This window comes from Salvelinus alpinus, chromosome 28, assembly GCF_045679555.1.
Source record: "Salvelinus alpinus chromosome 28, SLU_Salpinus.1, whole genome shotgun sequence".
In the NCBI taxonomy this organism is placed as follows: domain Eukaryota; kingdom Metazoa; phylum Chordata; class Actinopteri; order Salmoniformes; family Salmonidae; genus Salvelinus; species Salvelinus alpinus.
The window spans coordinates 6710925-6729371 of NC_092113.1; the positions used below are offsets into that span (position 1 = coordinate 6710925).

Sequence of the window (18447 nt, forward strand, 5' to 3'; positions counted from 1 at the left end):
TTATCTGGCCATGTTATTGTGTTCCTCTGCTTGTTCTTTGTTGATGTGTCACATGGGAGGCTCAGGCTCCTTAAATCCTTAGATACTTTAAATATGGTGGTGAGTGACATACATCACAGTAATGGCATGTGACCTTTGTGTGTAAGGGTAAGCCTACATTCAATTTGAGCTGTCTTTTGAATCAAATGGCCAAATCAATTTGTTTCTGTTTTATTATTTGATATTCTCACAAAATCTGTATTGCCTTCAATTCACTCTCAAAGCAGTTACAGATTTGACCCATTGACAGATTTCATCTAGAGATTGTGAGACAACATATAATGGAAACCGAATAGATTTCTGTTCAAACTGACCTTGGAAGTAGATCAAGAAAATGCATCACATGCATCACAGTTCTCTACCTCCATCTAGTGGGAATATGAAGAATGGCCAGTAAGGACAACGCAAGGGAAAATCAGGGCATGTCAGCTGAGGTACTGGTAAGAGTGAATTAGACTACCCCTGAAATGAATATGACTACTCCTTGAAGTACACAACATTTTCTCAGAGAAAAACAACTATGTGATATGTCATTTGTGAAAAGCCTATCTGATTATAAAATATATGGCACTTTAATTTCATCCACTCAAAGCCTTCTTGTTCAAGCCATATTCCACAAGAATAAAATTGTTATTGACCTGTAGTTATGATATGCCGAGAGAGAGAATACTTTTTTTCCCCTCCGAATCGCTGAAACAAAACCAGCCTGTGGCATACTCTAGCACTGGCTATCTGTGTAATTACCGTACATAATGCTGAATGACTTCTCTGAGGCCGGGCTCAACAACTTCTCTCTCGGGTTGCCATGAACCATCGGGGCGATGCCGCTTCAACAATGGCCATAATTATGCACTCTCTCTGTGCAGAGCGATGGATTGCTTGCCTGTGGTTAAACTATTAATAAATTCCCCCTGGTTTTTAGGAGGGTGAGGGTAGACAAGCAGGTCTATGTTTTGTTGAAGAGCCCAGAACTGGGCAGTACTTGAATGGATAAAATAACACCCTCACTCACCAAATCATCAGACTTTAATATATAACACAATTAGTACAAGAACCTGTCTGATCCACTCAACATCTCATCTGCTCTCAGTGAAGGATTGGAAATTAATTGTTATCCTCTCTCTCCCTCCTCTAGTGTCTCTCTCTGATATGAAACTCACACACACAGACACACACCATATGTTTTGCTATCATTGTGGGGACCTAAAATGTATTTAGATTCAAAATCATATTTTCCCTAACCCCTAAACTTAAGTCTAACCCTATCCCTTAACCCCTAACCCCCAACCCTAATCCTAATTCTAACCCTAACCCTAAATCTAACCCCTAATCTTAAAATAGAACACTAGAATCTGCAGTGAGTGCATATTTGTGACATGGTCACTGCAGGTCATGGCAGAAGCCTGTCGTCATGGCTTTATAGTGATCTGAGGACAGGTGGGTGTATCAGTGACTGCTGCCTCCATTATCGATGAGCAGAATAGTACAGGACAGCCAAACGTATCCCTCATAAACAATGCACTGCATGCTGATTATTGCTATAGGTCTACTCCCATCCCTCCCAGCTCTATTTCTGGTACAGGACATGCTGGAGGTTAGTAGACTGGGGATGCAAAATACTCTCCCCATCAGTTGCTGTACGTGATTGCCTGATGTGTCTACAACGTCTGTCAATGTGATATCATTCACTTTTTAACACAGTTTTACATGTTTGCATCGGAGGTGTCTCCACTACAGTTCAAGTACTTTCACCAGCATCATCAGCGAAAGCATTATCAACTTCAATACATCGATTACTATTCTCCAGACAGCTATCGTGAGATGATCCTGAGCCTTCATATGGACATGGTTGCACACCTGACTTTGGCAGTATCCATGAGAGCAGACAGCGAGTGTTGATGGCTGTTGTATAGTAATACCATGCTATTAGGAGATTTCAGATATTAATGATGGGAATGAAAAACAAACAGTAGGCCTATTTTTCATCATCATTCATCAAGTCCCCTGTCCTCTGGAAATTGATTGCTGGGTCAGATGTCACTTGTACGGTAGTCCCTGTTCACCTTCCTGTACTCCCTGTTTACCCATGACTGCATGGCCGCGCAGGGCGCTTGGTACGGCTGCAAGGCACCCGACCGTTCAGGGTCTATAGAGGATGGTGAGTACGGCCCAGTACATCACTGGAGTCAAGCTCCCTGCCATTCAGGACCTCTATACCAGGCGGTGTCAGAGGAAGGCCCACAGACTCAAGCCATAGATAGACTGTTCTCTCTGCTACCGCACGGCAAGCAATACCAGTGCACCAAGTCTGGAACCAACAGGACCCTGAACAGCTTCTACCCCCAAGCCATAAGACTACTAAACAAGACTGCTAAATAACTGACGTCACACACACACGCACACACACTTTCACACTCACCACATGTGCTACTGCTACTGTCTATTATCTATCCTGTTGCCTAGTCATTTTACCCTTACTATATGTACATAGCTAACTCAATTACTCGGTACTGGTACTCCCTGTATATAGCCATGTTATTTTTTACCTGTTATTGCTATTCGTTATTCACTGTGTAGTTATTCCTTGTGTCTCTATCTCTATATATTTAAAAATAGATATATCTTTAGCTCTGCATTGTTGGAAAAGGACCCGTAAGTAAGCATTTCACTGTTAGTACACCTGTTTTTTACAAAGCATGTGGCAAATAACATTTGATTTGATTTAGTAATTAGATACATTTTTGGCATACATCTTCTTGTCCCTAATGTGGATAAAAAAACATGTTTTTGTATCCTAAAAAAAATGAATACTGTGTGTAATGTTATGTAGTCCACCCACCAGCCAGCCTGTGTGTGTGTATTCTGTATACACACTGAGTGTACAATACATTAAGAACACCTGCTCTTTCCATGACATAGACTGACCAGGTGAAAGTTATGCTTCCTTATTGATTTCACTTGTTAAATCCACTTTAATCATTGTATATTAAGGGGAGGAGACCGTTTATGGTAGTTGGTGACAGGAGCACCGGTTTTAGTGTGTCAATAACTGCAACGCTGCTGGGTTTTTCACGCTCAACAGTTTTCCGTGTGTATGAAGAATGGTCCACCACCCAAAGGACATCCAGCCAACTTGACACAACTGTGGGAGACAACATGGGCCAGCATCACTGTGGAACGGTTTCGACACCTTGTAGTCAACTCCCTGACGAATTGAGGCTGTTCTGAGGGGGGAAAGGAGGGAGGGGTGCAACTCAATATTAGGACGATGTTCATGGTTTATAGGCTCAGTGTTTGTGGATCAGGCGGTCCATTCAAGGATACCCGATTGGCCGGTTGTTAATAAGACCGCCCCTGTTGTCACCTACTTCCGCTTCTGTGTCAATTCACACCGTTTTGTGGTCCTCCTGTCCTTTCAAATTAAGGCAAACGTTACCAGGTGTCCCAACGCTTCAGGTACAGTAATTATGTGACAGTTCTGTGAGTTTTGTGTATGGGCTGTAATGTAACTACGCGCAAACTTTTGCTTCATCTTCCGTTTTTTCGACGAGCTCTCGGACTAGCTTTCCAGCTAACATAGCTGGATATGAGCAAGCAAGACAACACGTCAATAATTTGTTTGATTGTGTAGTTGATAGTAAGCTAGGAAGTACATACAGTGTTATAAAGGTTAATGTCGCATTGATCTAGCTAGCGAATACATTGTATACCTGCTAGCTAGCATACAACATAGCTAACTAGCCTCTCCCTCCTAAACGTCGCGTTACCTAGGTTTCTTAACTAAGGTATGCCTTGCAAGTTAACTAATCACGAAAGTAAGATGGCTTGTATGAGATACATTTACCATTGTCTACAACCGACATCCCACTGACTTGTTTATTGAATTCGAGGTGGAGCATGACAGACTACTCCCTCCACTTGCCTGTCTGTGTCTATGCTGCGTCTCTGTCAACAAGATAATGAATCATATCTGCTCCATCAGCTAGTGCATAACACAGTATGGGAACGTTAACCTGTCTGTGTCTTTGATGCTGGAGACAAGCAGACCTGGGTTGATTATTTATTTAAATTCTTATATTTTGTGTAATTTGCGTATTTTATATAACATCTGCATACTTCAATTGAAATGTATGTGAAAGTAATTGAGACATTTGAAGTAGTGTTTTTAAACCAGGTCTGGACCCTAGGCTGCTTCATCGTAATTTGAAGAACCAGCATTTTGGTGGAAATCAAGCAATGACCGGGGCCATACAGATGTTGAACAGTGCGTATCCCCCTTCCATTTGTGATGCACAGTTAGAGTAAGGATGAAACCTTGTTGACAGGTAATTCCCCATGGGCATAGCCGGCATAGTAAGCCTTGACTTTCTCCTGACAACCCAGTCAGCACGATAATTGCCCGCACCAGTCAATTAGCATCTATTTCAACCCAAGCATCTCCCAAAACACGGTGACTTACTTACACAACCTTCAGAGGCCATGTGTGTCAGCACTCCGCTGATCAATGAGGTTAATGCCTGGATGCAAGTCATTACCTTTGAGGAGTATGAATGGAAAAGGCTCACACGTGGTTGGTGCTTAGGATATAGAGTTTTGGACTAGAACGCGTCTCTTGTTTGAGTTCAAGGGAGGGTGATGGTCCTCCCAGGTTTCAGGTGACACTACATTGTGCTGACTCACTAACTTTAGCTTACTCAGTACAGGTGTGTATCTGTAGTCAACAGCAGCACTGTCCTGCCCTGCCTTGGGTTACCTTGTCATCGGTGTTAGAGAGGTTACATTCCTGAAGGCTTTCCCGAGGGGCGCCAGGGTGGGACGTAGTAACTCCTCAATGTTTGTCTGAGTATTTGTCCTTTATAGTTTGCCAATGTAGACACATGCATGACGTGTGTTTGTAGTGCCTTTGTCTGTTAGTTTGAATCACAGAGTACAAGATAAAGCCCCACATTTCCTAGAACTGGAACAATGTAAACCCTTGGCCCTGTGCACTATTAGTCCAAATCAAATACATTTTTATTTGTCACATGCAGATGTTATTGTGGCTGTAGTGAAATGCTTGTGTTTCTAGCTCCAAATGTACAGGAATATCTAACAATTCACAATATACACAACCTAAAAGTAAAATAATGGAATTAAGGAATATATAAATATTAGGATGAGCAATGTCAGTGGCATTGACTAAATACAGTAGAGTAGAATACAGTTGAAGTCTGAAGTGTACATACACTTAGGTTGGAGTCATAAACTCGTTTTTCAACCACTCCACAAATTTCTTGTTTTAACAAACTATAGTTTTGGCAAGTCGGTTAGGACATCTACTTTGTGCATGACACAAGTCATTTTTCCAACAATTGTTTACAGACAGATTATTTCACTTATAATTCACTATCACAATTCCAGTGGGTCAGAAGTTTACATACACTAAGTTGACTGTGCCTTTTAAACAGCTTGGAATTCCAGAAAATTATGCCTTGGCTTTAGAAGCTTCTGATAGGCTAATTGACATATTTGAGTCAATTGGAGGTGTACCTGTGGATGTATTTCAAGGCCTACCTTCAAACACAGTGCCTCTTTGCTTGACATAAGAAAATGAAAAGAAATCAGTCAAGACCTCAGAAAATAATTGTAGACCTCCACAAGTCTGGTTTATCCTTGAGAGCAATTTCCAAACGCCTGAAGGTACCATGTTCATCTGCACAAACAATAGTACGCAAATATGAACACAATGGAACCCGCAGCCGTCATACCGCTCAGGAAGGAGACGTGTCCTGTCTCCTAGAGATTAACGTACTTTAGTGCGAAAGGTAAGGGGGACGCTTGCAAGCCGAAGAACACCATCCCAACCGTGAAGAACGGGGGTGGCAGCATCATGTTGTGGGGGTGCTTTGCTGCAGGAGGGACTGGTGCACTTCACAAAATAGATGGCATCATGAGGAAAGAAAATTATGTGGATATATTGAAGCAACATCTCAAGACATCATTCAGGAAGTTAAAGCTTGGTCGCAAATGGGTATTCCACATGGACAATGACCCCAAGCATACTTCCAACGTTGTGGCAAAATGGCTTAAGGACAACAAAGTCAAGGTATTGAAGTGGCCATCACAAAGCCTTGACCTCAATCCTATAGAAAATTTGTGGGCCGAACTGAAAAAGCGTGTGCGAGCAAGGAGGCTTACAAACCTGACTCAGTTACACCAGCTCTGTCAGGAGGAATGGGCCAAACTTCACCCAACTTACTGTGGGAAGCTTGTGGAAGGCTACCTGAAATGTTTGACCCAAGTTAAACAATTTAAAGGTAATGATACCAAATACTAATTGAGTGTATGTAAACTTCTGACCCACTGGGAATGTGATGAAAGAAATAAAAGCTGAAATAAATCATTCTCTATTATTATTCTGACATTTCACATTCTTAAAATAAAGTGGTGATCCTAACTGACCTAAAACAGGGAATCTTTACTCCGATTAAATGTCAGGAATTGTGAAAAACTGAGTTTAAATGTATTTGGCTAAGGTGTATGTAAACTTCTGACTTCAACTGTACATATGAGATGAGTAAAGCAAAAATATGTAAACATTATTAAAGTGACCAGTGATTTCAAGTCTATGTATATGTGGCAGCAGCCTCTAAGGTGCAGGGTTATGTAACCGGGTGGAAACCGTCTAGTGATGGCTATTTAACAGTCTGATGGCCTTGTGATAGAAGCTGTTTTTCAGTCTCTCGGTCCCAGCTTTGATGCATCTGTACTGACCTCGCCTTCTGGATGATAGCGGGGTTAACAGGCAGTGGCTCGGGTGGTTGTTCTTGATGATGATTTTGGCCTTCCTGTGACATCGGGTGCTGTAGGTATCCTGGATGGCAGGTAGTTTGTGCCCGATGATGCTTTGGGCAGACCGCATCACCCTCTGGAGAGCCCTGCGGTTGTGGGCGGTGCAGTTGCTGTACAAGGCGGTGATGTAGCACGACAGGATGCTCTCAATTGTGCAGCTCTAAAAGTTTGTGAGGATTTTAGGTGCCAAGCCACATTTTTTTCATCCTCCTGAGGTTGAAGAGGCGTTGTTGTGCCGCCTTCACCACACTGTCTGTGTGGGTGGACCATTTCAGGTCATCAGTGACGTGTACACCGAGGAACTTGACACTTTTCACCTGCTCCAGGACGCCGAAGACGTGGATGTTGATTTATGGCAGCGCCCCCGCACCTCTTTGAATCAGAGTGGTTGGGTTAAATACGGAAGAGACATTTTAGTTGAAGGTATTCAGTTGTACAACTGACTAGGTATCCCCCTTTCCCCTTCACTGTGGTCCTGTTGATGTTGATAGGGGTGTGCTCCCTTTGCTGTTTCCTGAAGTCCACGATCAGCTCCTTTGTTTTGTCGGCATTGAGTGAGAGATTATTTTCCTGACACCACACTCCCAGGGCTCTCACCTCTTCTCTGTAGGCTGTCTCGTCATTGTTGGTAATCAGGCCTACTACTGTTGTGTCGTCTGCAAAGTTGATGATTGAGTTGGAGGCGTGCATGGCCACGCAGTCATGGGTGAACAGGGAGTACAGGCGGCAGCTGAGCACGCACCCTTGTGGGGCCCCTGTGTTGAGGATCAGCGAAATGGAGGTGTTTCCTACCTTCACCACCTGGGGGTGGCCCGTCAGGAAGTCCAGGACCCAGTTGCACAGGGCGGGGTTCAGACCCAGATCCCCGAGCTTAATGATACGCTTTGAAGGTACTGTGGTGTTGAAGGCTGAGCTATAGTCAATGAACAGCATTCTTTACATATGTATTCCTCTTTTCCAGGTGGGTAAGGGCAGTGCGATGGCGATTGCGTCATCTGTGGATCTATTGGGGCTGTAAAAAGATTGAATTTGGTCTAGGGTGTAAGGTAGAGGTGATATGATCCTTAACTAGCCTCTCAAAGCACTTCATGATAACCAAAGTGAGTGCTATGGGGCGATAGTCATTTAGTTCAGTTACCTGAACTACCTTTCTTGGATACAGGAACAATGTTGGACATCTTGAAGCAAGTGTGGACAGCAGACTGGGATAGGGAGATATTAAATATGTCTGTAAACACCAGCCAGCCAGCTGGTCTGCGCATGCTCTGAGGACACAGCTAGTGATGCTGTCTGGGCCGGCATCCTTGCGAGGGTTAACACGTTTAAATGTCTTACTCACGTCGGCCACGGAGAAGGAGAGCCCACAGTCCTTGGTAGCGGGCAGCACTGGTGGCACTGTATTATCCTCAAAGTGGGCGAAGAAGGTGTTTTGCTTGTCCGGAAGCAAGATGTTGTCCGAGATGTGGCTGGTTTTCCCTTTGTAGTCTGTGATTGTCTGTAGACCCTGCCACATACGTACGGCTCTTGTCTGAACATTTCAATTGCGTCTCGACTTGGTCTCTATGCTGAAGTTTTTCCTGTTTGATTGCCTTATGGAGGGAATAACCACTGTTTCCCTGCTTTCAGTTTTGCGCGAATGCTGCCATCTATCCACGGTTTATGGTTTGGGTAGGTTTTAATAGTCATAGTGGGTACAACATCCCCTATAGACTTCCTGATAAACTCATATTACCATATCGGTGTATTCGTTGATGTTATTCTTAGAGGCTACCCGGAACATATCCCAGTCTGCGTGATCAAAACAATCTTGAAGCGTGGATTCCGATTGGTCAGACCAGCGTTGAATAGTCCTTAGCACGGGTACTTCCTGTTTTGAGTTTCTGCCTATAGGAAAGGAAGCCGAAATGGAGTCGTGGTCAGATTTGCCGAAGGGAGGGCGGGGGGAGGGCCTTGTAGTTGTTTCAAAAAGCTGAGTAGCAGTGGTCTAACGTTTTCTCAGAGCGAGTGCTACAGTCAATGTGTTGGTAGAACTTCGGTAGGGTTTCCCTCATTTGCTTCGTTACAATCCCCAGCTACAATAAATGCGTCCTCAGGATATGTGGTACCTACCTTTTTTAACCCACTGTTTTCTCTATCCTGTCTTACTCTGAAGCCATATGCTGTATGTCCTTTTCCAAGGTTGACTCACCGCTCGCACTATCAATCTCTCCCGTTCGCTCTAATTTCCATGTGGACTAGCTTTTGTTGAAACTCAGGCTGACCTTTCTCCACTACAGCTGTCAATGGCATTTATTCATAGAGTAGTGAAGGCCTGGCTTCCCTTTCTCATCAAATCAATCTTTATTCATACAGCACATTTCAGACATGGAATGCAACACGATGTTGTATACAGGGGAAAAAACAGTAAAACAATGAAAATGTAAATATTTATTACACAAACACGAGGATAAAAACAACCAAAAGAATAACTAAAAACTGAACGACTAAAAAGCACCCTAAGGAAAAGCAAAGCAAAACAGGTATGTTTTAAGATCTCTTTTAAATATGTCCACAGTTTCGGCTCCACTCAGGTTCTCTGGCAGGCTATTCCAAAGGCTGGGGGCATAGTAACTTAAGGCTGCCAATCTATGTCTCTTGGTCCTAGGCTTTGGGAAGAGAGGGCCAGAGGACCTGAGGGACCTACTGGGTACAGAACTTCAAAGCATGTCTGACATGTATTGTGGTGCACAATTGTGGATTGACTTAAAAACCAATAGAAGATTCTTTAAAATTAATTCCAGAACTCACAGGCAGCCAGTGCAGAGACCTTAAAACCGGTGTAATGTGTGCTCTCCATTTGGTCTTGGTCAGTACCCGTGCTGCAGCATTCTGTATGTTTTGCGGTTTACCAATTTACTTTCTTGGGTAGACCAGACATGAGCGCATTACAGTAGTCAAGCTTGCTTGTAATAAAAGCATGTTTTTCACACAGAAAAAAAAGAACGCAGAAACAGTGTCTTGCTGCGTTTTGTAAACGTAGTTCTAAAATGCTTCTTATTGTAAATTCTGCTTGGCTTCAGTCACGGCTAGCTCCAAATCCAGAATTTTTAAAAGGACACATTTTGTGCTTGAGTTGCACTTCTCCACTCGGATGAGAAAATATTTGCTATCTTGATAAATCAGGTTCCACCCTTTTTTTACAGGTACTTTTCTCCGGTGTAGTGTTTTTTCCCGGTAGCAAGTTAAAAGGCAAGATGAACTTTAAGCAAATCATTAGGACATGTAGCTGGCTATATTCTTTCTATGATAAACATTAGAAATTTGATGGCCATGCATAGTTTTTGCGTAAATAGCCTGAGAAACGGCTTAAGGTGGCAGGTGCATAAATTACCCACTCCCGACTCGGAAGTACAGTGTAAGAAAAATAACAGAACAGGACTCTTTCGAGCTCTACGGACAATTCCTTCGATCTTGTGGCTTGGTTTTTGGTCTGACATGCACTGTCAACTGTGGGACCTTATCTAGACAGATGTGTGCCTTTCCAAATCATGTCTAATCAATTGAATTTACCACAGGTGGACTCAAATCAAGTTGTAGAAACTTCTCAAGGATGATCAATGGAAACCGGATGCACCTGAGGTCAATTTCAAGTCTCCTAGCAAAGGGTCTGAATACTTATGTAAATGTGGTATTCCTGTTTTCTTTTCTTTTTATACATTTGCAAACATTCCTAAAAACCTGTTTTTGCGTTGTCATTATAGGGTATTGTGTGTAGATTGAGGAAAACATTTAATTTAATCCATTTGAGAATAAGGCTGTAACTTAACTGTGGAAAAAGTCGAGGGGTCTGAATACTTTCCGAATGCACTGTGTATATAAGCAAGCATATCGAACACAAGCAAGACAGACAGGCAGTCAAAATGGCTAAAACCACGGCAAAAGTTAACTTCAGTTTCAAATTGAAAAGTATAAAATGTTTTGGCCTTATATGGCCTACCCAATAGCGTGAATACACACCGAAACTAGCCTATCATGTGAAAACATGTTAAAGTTAGCTTTCCACACACACACAACCTCATTATCTCTTAATGGGGCTCCTGGGTGTGTTGGTCCTCTCCCCTTTGTCATTTTGCTCTCAGCTCACCCTTAAGAAGCCACTCTGCTTGCCAAAAGGGATTCTATTCAAATGAGCTAGGCCGTTGCTGTAGCTACCGTTTCTCACAGTCCATGACAGACCGGCCAAGTCCTCACATGCACACAGAGGTGTGTGTGTGTGTGTCTCGCATGGTAACATCTCTCCCCGGCTTGAGTTCTCTCTTCCCTTCCGGTCTCATCTCTGACTCCCGCTGGCTTTGTATGTTGTTTACCAACCACACAGGACCGTATTAGGAGCAGTATAGAGAATCTGAATGGAACAGCGGGTTGGTAACTGGTGTCTCCATTATTACCAGTGATGTAAAGTACTTAAGTAAAAATACTTGAAAGTACTACTTAAGTCGTTTTTTGGGGTATCTGTACTTTACGATTTTATTTTGACAACTTTTACTTCACTACATTCCTAAACAAAATTATGTACTTTTTACTTTTTCCCTGACACACCCAAAAGTACTCGTTACATTTTGAATGCTAAGCAGGACAGGAAACTGGTCCAATTCAGGCGCTTATCAAGAGAGCATCCCTGGTCATCCCTACTGCCTCTGATCTGGCGGACTCACTAAACACATGCTTTATTTGTAAATTATGTTAGTGTGCCCCTGGTTATCCGTAAAGGAAAAAAAGAAAATGGTGCCGTCTGGTTTGCTTAATATAATGGAATTTGAAATTATTCATACTTTTGATACTTAAGTATATTTTGATACTTAAGTATATTTGATCAATTACATTTACTTTTGATACTTAAGTATATTGAAAACCAAATACTTTGACTTTTACTCAAGTAGAATTTTACTGGGTGACTTTTACATTTTCTATTAAGGTATCTTTACTTTTACTCAAGTATGACAATTGGGTACTTTTTCCACCACTGATTTTTACTGTCTACAGCTGTAGACCATCAGTCTATTGGGTTGCTAGTTTCTCATTAGCCTGTTAGTAGTGATCTTCTCGGGGTCTGAAATTGAGATCGGAACTGAATTGGATCCGCAAAATTTCCACATTATCCAGCCTTTATACAACCATTTCAGCAACCATGCAAGAAGAATTAGCAACTTGACCAAAATAATGAACCCGATTTTTGTTCGGACTACATCATCTTGTGCCTTATTGCTTAATTACAGGCTAGAACACTTTACCAATGCAAGAAGATACTTGTAGCTTCCAGCTTTGTAGGCTAGCTTTCCTCGTTAGCTTCCAGCTGAAGCTATCAATTCACTACACTGGTACTTTGTGATAATATGCTGACTTCAAAGCTGATTGTCACCAAAAACCATAGTCATTGGCAAAAACGTTATGCATTCACTTCGTCTCCCTCGGCCTAGTCACGTTTGTCCTGTCTCTCACTGTCTGTGTAAATGACGTCATTAGGTCCTAAAGAGAGAGACTTCTATGAAAGAGATTGCTTATTCTATGCAAATGTTGTTAAGTACAATAAAATAAGTCCCAAATGGAAAGAGAAGTGATTGTTTTTCATCAGTATGCCCAAGAAATCAGCCAAAACAAACCCACTAACCCGATGCGTGCACACACTCCTACTGAATATGCATTCACCTGACTAGACCTAGGCTACATCTTGATTTTCCCAGGTAATCAATAGATTTACCATTCAAATAAATGATTACCGTTAGGTTGTTAAAAACAAAGTCAGATTTGATTGTATAATTGACATCGATTTAAGGCAGCCCCCCGCAACCCTCTCATTCTTAGGGGTTGGGTTAAATGCGGGAGACATCTTTGGTTGAACGCATTCAGTTGTACAACTGACTAGGTATCCCCTTTACATGTCTGTCTAGGAAAAATGGACACATTTCAAATGTAATGCTGTCGAGCTCAAAAGATCTGTCTGGATCAAGTGCTGTTCTTTTTTTTTTGCTGTGGTATCGTGATGATATAGAGTATCATGATACTTAACCAGGTATCTGTATCGAAGTTAGTTCTGGTATCGTGACCACTAGTTGGCAGTGGTCACGATCGGCAGCCTTTTATAACACACGGCTACAATATTTTTTGTAGAATAGGAATCAGTCTAACACACACACACACAGGAAGATTAACTTGGTCAAGAATGTTTGTTCAGAAAGATTGTGTCTAACTGCATTATAGCTTTATGCTGACAAATAGGCTAGTCCTATCACACTTGACTTGAGTCATTCAACATTAGTTAACAAACTTTTATTTGAAAGATAATAGCCCAAACTAGCAAATTGAATAAATAAAACAAATTAATGAAATAGCTCAGGTCTTGAAAGAGCAGCTCCTCTCCCACAACAAGTAGCCTTTTTTACCCCTCAACATGTGCAGATCGCAGTGGCTCGTTTTCAGAAAGAAAATATGCCGGTTTGTCATAAAATGATATTTTGACACATTTGGCTTGATGAAAAGGGACCCCCTGACAATCGTTTTAAGATAATTAAATGTGTGAAATTTGAATTTGTTGTTTAGGAACGAAACTCTTTCAATATGTCGGATCCGGTCGGTATTCCACATAGCGGGAACCAACCTGTGATCCAACCTGAGGGTCAACTACAGAATTCCAGGCCCAACTTCCAAGGGTCAAGGATGGGTTTAGTAGTGGGAGATCGGTTACTCCTCAGAAATTTTACCCAATAATTGGTCACTGTCTGCTGTCTTTAGCCCTCCTCACCCCTTAGTTCAAGCATAGATGGGCATAAATGTAATTTGACACATGATTGTGCGTTGTCATAAGTTGCCTAAACTTTCTTGTCTGAGGTGAGGTGACTGCAACACTTTTTGGTACTTAAAGCAAATGTGCTGCCTATCCTGTTACAGCACAAAGGCCTGAAGCTGTAAGCCATGCAAACCATCTGAGATAAAAGTATCCTCCAAGCTCAAGTCCTAGGGCCCTTTGGCCTGTAGGAGCAGACAGTTGGCGCTCCCAGAGCATTCCACAGATCACATGGAGAATAGATTACATACTGTAGCATTCATGCAAAGAAAAATATTGTAGATAATAGGTTTGGGCGGTATATCGGGTTATTTTGAAAAAGCCACGGGGTTGGTTTTTCAACACCGTCAACAAATTGAAACGTTTTTGTAGCTACTTTTTTAAGCATTACCTGTTGTCAACTTGTGCAATACGTTAAGAGATGAAGCGGATTTGTGTTAATTTCACCTGTCACATTATTTAATATTATGACGCTTACGGTAGTTCCCCAGAACAGTCGAGCCAGTCACGTGTGTTTTGTAAATGGTACAACGGGAGACGACCGGAGCTGGTGAGTCCATAGTGTTCTATATCTATTGGCGGGTCTCGAAGTTACACTTGTATGCAATTCACTGCTAAACGTTTGCTATCAGATATCTTATGGCTTTCTGACAGAAGTCAAAAAGCTCTGGATGAGTTATCTGTACAGCTGCCATTTCTTCCATGTGCTTCCTACTAGCTTTTTTGTTTCTCCTCCGTTCTTCTCCCATCTGCTCCGCGTACACATGCATGCTTTTCTGAAGGAAGAGCAGCATCACAACTTTGTTCATTTGCACAATTTCTCTCTTTCGGTAGCTACTAACTATGCTTGTGTAACTTAATGAGCTGGATTTGCCTGTCTTTGCAATTTTAGTTTGTTTTTGCTCGTTAGCATTTAGCTAAAAGTGTATGTGATTTCACTATTTGTTTGTGCTAATTTTGTTAGCATTCTGGTAATTGAGGCCCAATGGGCATTTGTTGCGTTTTCAGCGCCCCCTTTGTGTGCTATGCCGTTAATACTGTAAATCCTGGGATGAGAGAAGGACGATATGGCCCAAGCCTAGTCGATAACACTTATTGTGAATGTACGTGACGTTTTGGGATGCAACACTCCCCTTACTTTAGGTGCTAGTTTCTCTCGTGCGGGTGTAACCCTGTCATATTTGATATATTTCTGTGAAAATGAGAGGCTGGAGGCGAGAGTGCTGTTCGGGTAAGAATGGGTGAAGGATACGGAGTTTCAGTTATAGTTCAGCTGTGATCTTTTGGAATCCGGTGCTCTGTATTTGTGTTGATCATACAACAGTGTGGGGAGGTAGGCCTTAAAATATTTTGTATTTTAAGGTATACCGGTATAGATTTGTACAATATCGTATAGATAACGATTTATGTTAATACAGTGCTTCTTCAATGTCAGTTTTGTCCTAGTTTAGTTTTGTATAAAGTAAATCAAAATAGAGAAAGCCCATTAAAATCACTTAGAATGTGTTTGCCGCCATCTTGCATTATTTTCCGTTAAGCGCCGGCCGTCGGCTAATCAGCCGGTTACAGACTCGTTTTCAGCCGGCTACTTTTTCCACTTCATATTAATTAGGCTACTTTTCGTTTAAAAGTTTTAATTCGCCAGTCCGTCGAGCCCTCTCCCGCTAGAATGATTCGATATGCATCTTCTAGAAATCTGTTGATAGGATAAGAGGCCTGTCAGTCACAAAGCGAGCGATGTCCAGCCTCCCCGGACAATTTGTGTGCACTGTGGTTGGTTGCAGTCAAATTTCTTTACACGGAGGAGGGAGAGAGCACGATGCTCGTGAAATTTACACTTCCCGTGTAATGCAAGTGGGAACGATGTGTCAAAATCAACGACTAATTATTGTTTTCTGGCACATTTCATTTATTTTATTTTGTGGTTCACTTTAGCCAGCTATGTGGAGTCGTCGCACATTGTATGCTATTTACTGTGCTTTTGATTGACAATTGAACAGCAAGTGTTGACAAGTTTTTAAAAGTTGTCGAACTGTCTGAATAAAGTCGATCCGCTATATCAGTTTGCCACTCATAAATCATGCAACGTGGTTGTACCGTGCCTTCAAAGTATTCTTACCCCTTGACTGATTCCACATTTTGTTGTGTTACAGCCTAATCCAATTCAAAATGGATTACATTTTAGATTTTTGTCACTGGCTTACACACAACACCCCATAATGTCAAAGTGGAATTAGGTTTTTAGAATGTTTTACTTAAATCCATGGTATCGCATTGGGACAAGTAAACCAAATGATTTCCTAGGTTTCCTTAACTAGGATGTCGGAGCTTGCCAGATAGTGTCGCTAAAGTGAGCGACTCATCAGTCAGTGTAGCCTACCGATAGAGCATTGTTTATTTGGCTCCATAATTCGCATATGCTACTGGCAGGCCTAGTCTTTTTGGCGATTATCTGCAGATAAAGTCTAAAAACATTCAATGAAGAGGGTGAATCATCACTGCAGGAGCAATAGGTAGTGGAGCGCCTCATTCTTGTCCATCTGTAATAATTAGGGCCCTCGCGGAATCCAGGTATTCAAACGGAATATTCCAAAATCTATTGACCTTAGTCGGGAATCAACTAAATGTATTGAACATGTCATTTATTTGCTGAAGTTTATCGTAAGACTTGGTACAGAATGCGTCAGTGATTTGTGTTTCCTGCAACTTTCTGAAGAGGCAACGAGAAAGCCCCTGTCTGTGTGTGTGCAGTCCTCGTGTCTACCACTTATGCTAATGACTACCTTTCTTTCTCAATTCATTGTTAACTACAAAGTAACATGCCTTCCTGGCAGAATGATATGATGAGTATTTGCATCAATCCAGTGGCCATTTGTTTTGCAAACTCTGCAGTCATATAAGCGCTATAGAAACATTGATAACCAAACAGTCTCTCTATTTTTGGTCCACCAGCCACTGTGGCAGGAAGATTTAAACATCTGCAAGTGGAGTTGGGCAAAAAATGGAATTGTCCTTCGCAGTCATAGGATCATGCACATCTCATAAGACACATTTAGAGCTTTTATTATGCAGAAATTTAATAAAAAAATACCGCCATACACACTTTCATATGGCGAGGAGCACAGGGCCTACACCAACACGGCTTCTCCTCGCTTGTCGATCGTGGTAGAGTCCAAAATTCACCAATGAGTGTGTTTTGAGGCATTCCCTGAGAACAGTCAGTCACCCACCCTAGTCCGCCGACACTCAGTTCACCACCCAGAAAAACATCCCAGACCAGAGGCTAGGAGACACAGACAGCAGGTAAGGCTAACCCAGAGAGAGGGCGAGAGAGTTCAGGCTAACACCAGATAGACGGAGACTAACAAAGAAGAGCCGCTGGAAATGGCAGCCATTTTGCTCCTGCGTTTGTTTATGTAACAGGAGCACTGTTTATTTAGGCTCATTGGTCCATGCAGGCAACCTCTCACTGGATCCACTCCTAACCAGAAACCACAACTGCTAGACTAGAGGGACACTAAGGAGAAGACTTCATTTCCTGGTGGAGTGAATGAGTGTGTTGATATGAAATGAATGGGAGTTTGATGAACAGATTGCCTTGTTGTGTTCCTATTGTTGATGTGCGGACATTAGTGGTGACCTGTCATGGTCTGGCACCAAACAGGAAAAAAACTGACTGAAACATGGAGGGGCTACCAGAACTTGTTTTTGTCTTTTGCTACGGCGTGCACTAATGAATACAATCCTGAACTGTTTATAGTATGTGTCCAGCAGGTTTGCTGTGTGAGCTGCTGCCTGTCCTGACGTGGTTGCGGAGGAGGAAGTTGCCGTGCCAGTGACCAGTGAGGCCCGCTATAGGGACCATGCTCTAGAGGCTCACCTCCCTCTCCGATAGCACCTGGAGGTCCGGCTTTGACCCTGTACAATGAACAACGATGATAAATTCTACGACGCCGTAACAGGTGGGTGTCCCTGTCCGCACAGGGGGGGGCGTACATAATAGAATGACTTACCAGACCTTCAGAGGTAACCACAAACCTGTCGGAGAACACGCACACAGAGGGAGAGAACATTGACAGTTTACTTTTTTTTTTATCACTCTTATCAGGGTCCTGTGTGGAAGTGGAAGTTCTGAAACGGGAGAAGTTACTTGTTTTAGCAACGTTCTCAAATACATTTTTATCTTGTTTTATATCTAATGAACATGACCCCTTTTTTTTTTTTTTTTTTTTTTCTCGTGGTGTTTTGGAATGTTGCTCTGACAACTGTCATGGTCAGGACTCAGGAGTTAGAGGTGCGTCTTTGTACTGTACTTCACACTGTGGCCCAGTGCCACACAATATGCTGTAACCTGAGCAGCTTAACTGACAGCTTCAGTAACGCAGCGGTCTATTCAGCGTCCATGATTTTGTCTTTGCCGTCAGCAGCAGCGGAGATGTGTGTGCCGTCTCGTCCTCTTATCAATCCCAGATCACGTGGCTAGAGGTGTTCCGGTTGACTCGGGGCCCCAATTATTTATTTTAAAATGTTAACGGGGCATCACACCTTTTCTCTTTTCCACGCCTACGATGCTTAGTTCAGCGTCAGACAGTGGCTGTCATGTCACAGTGTGTATCACGTCCATATTGCAGTCAGTTCTGCGGCTCCCCCTCATGTAGTCATTGCTTTGACCTGTAGCCTAATTGCAAGACTGTTTACTTTATTATTATACGAGCATATTATATCATTCTATATTAGGTAACCTTGTCAGGCAAGGT

At 42.4% G+C, this 18447-nt stretch overlaps 1 protein-coding gene across 5 annotated transcripts in view; it reads left to right on the forward strand.

Moving 5' to 3' along the window:
* The first annotated feature begins 3382 nt into the window (after positions 1–3382).
* The window catches only part of LOC139557037 (oxysterol-binding protein-related protein 2-like), a 32729-nt gene continuing 17664 nt past the window's right edge, over positions 3383–18447 (forward strand). For 3 of the 5 annotated variants that reach the window (XM_071371345.1, XM_071371348.1, XM_071371349.1), the window contains exons 1-2: positions 3383–3495; positions 17465–17652. In XM_071371345.1, the coding sequence (XP_071227446.1) occupies positions 17616–17652 (37 nt within the window). In that variant the 5' untranslated portion in view covers positions 3383–3495; positions 17465–17615. Of the gene's footprint in view, positions 3496–17450; positions 17653–18447 lie in introns of all 5 variants that reach the window. The other 2 variants (XM_071371346.1, XM_071371347.1) reach the window with 2 other exon arrangements.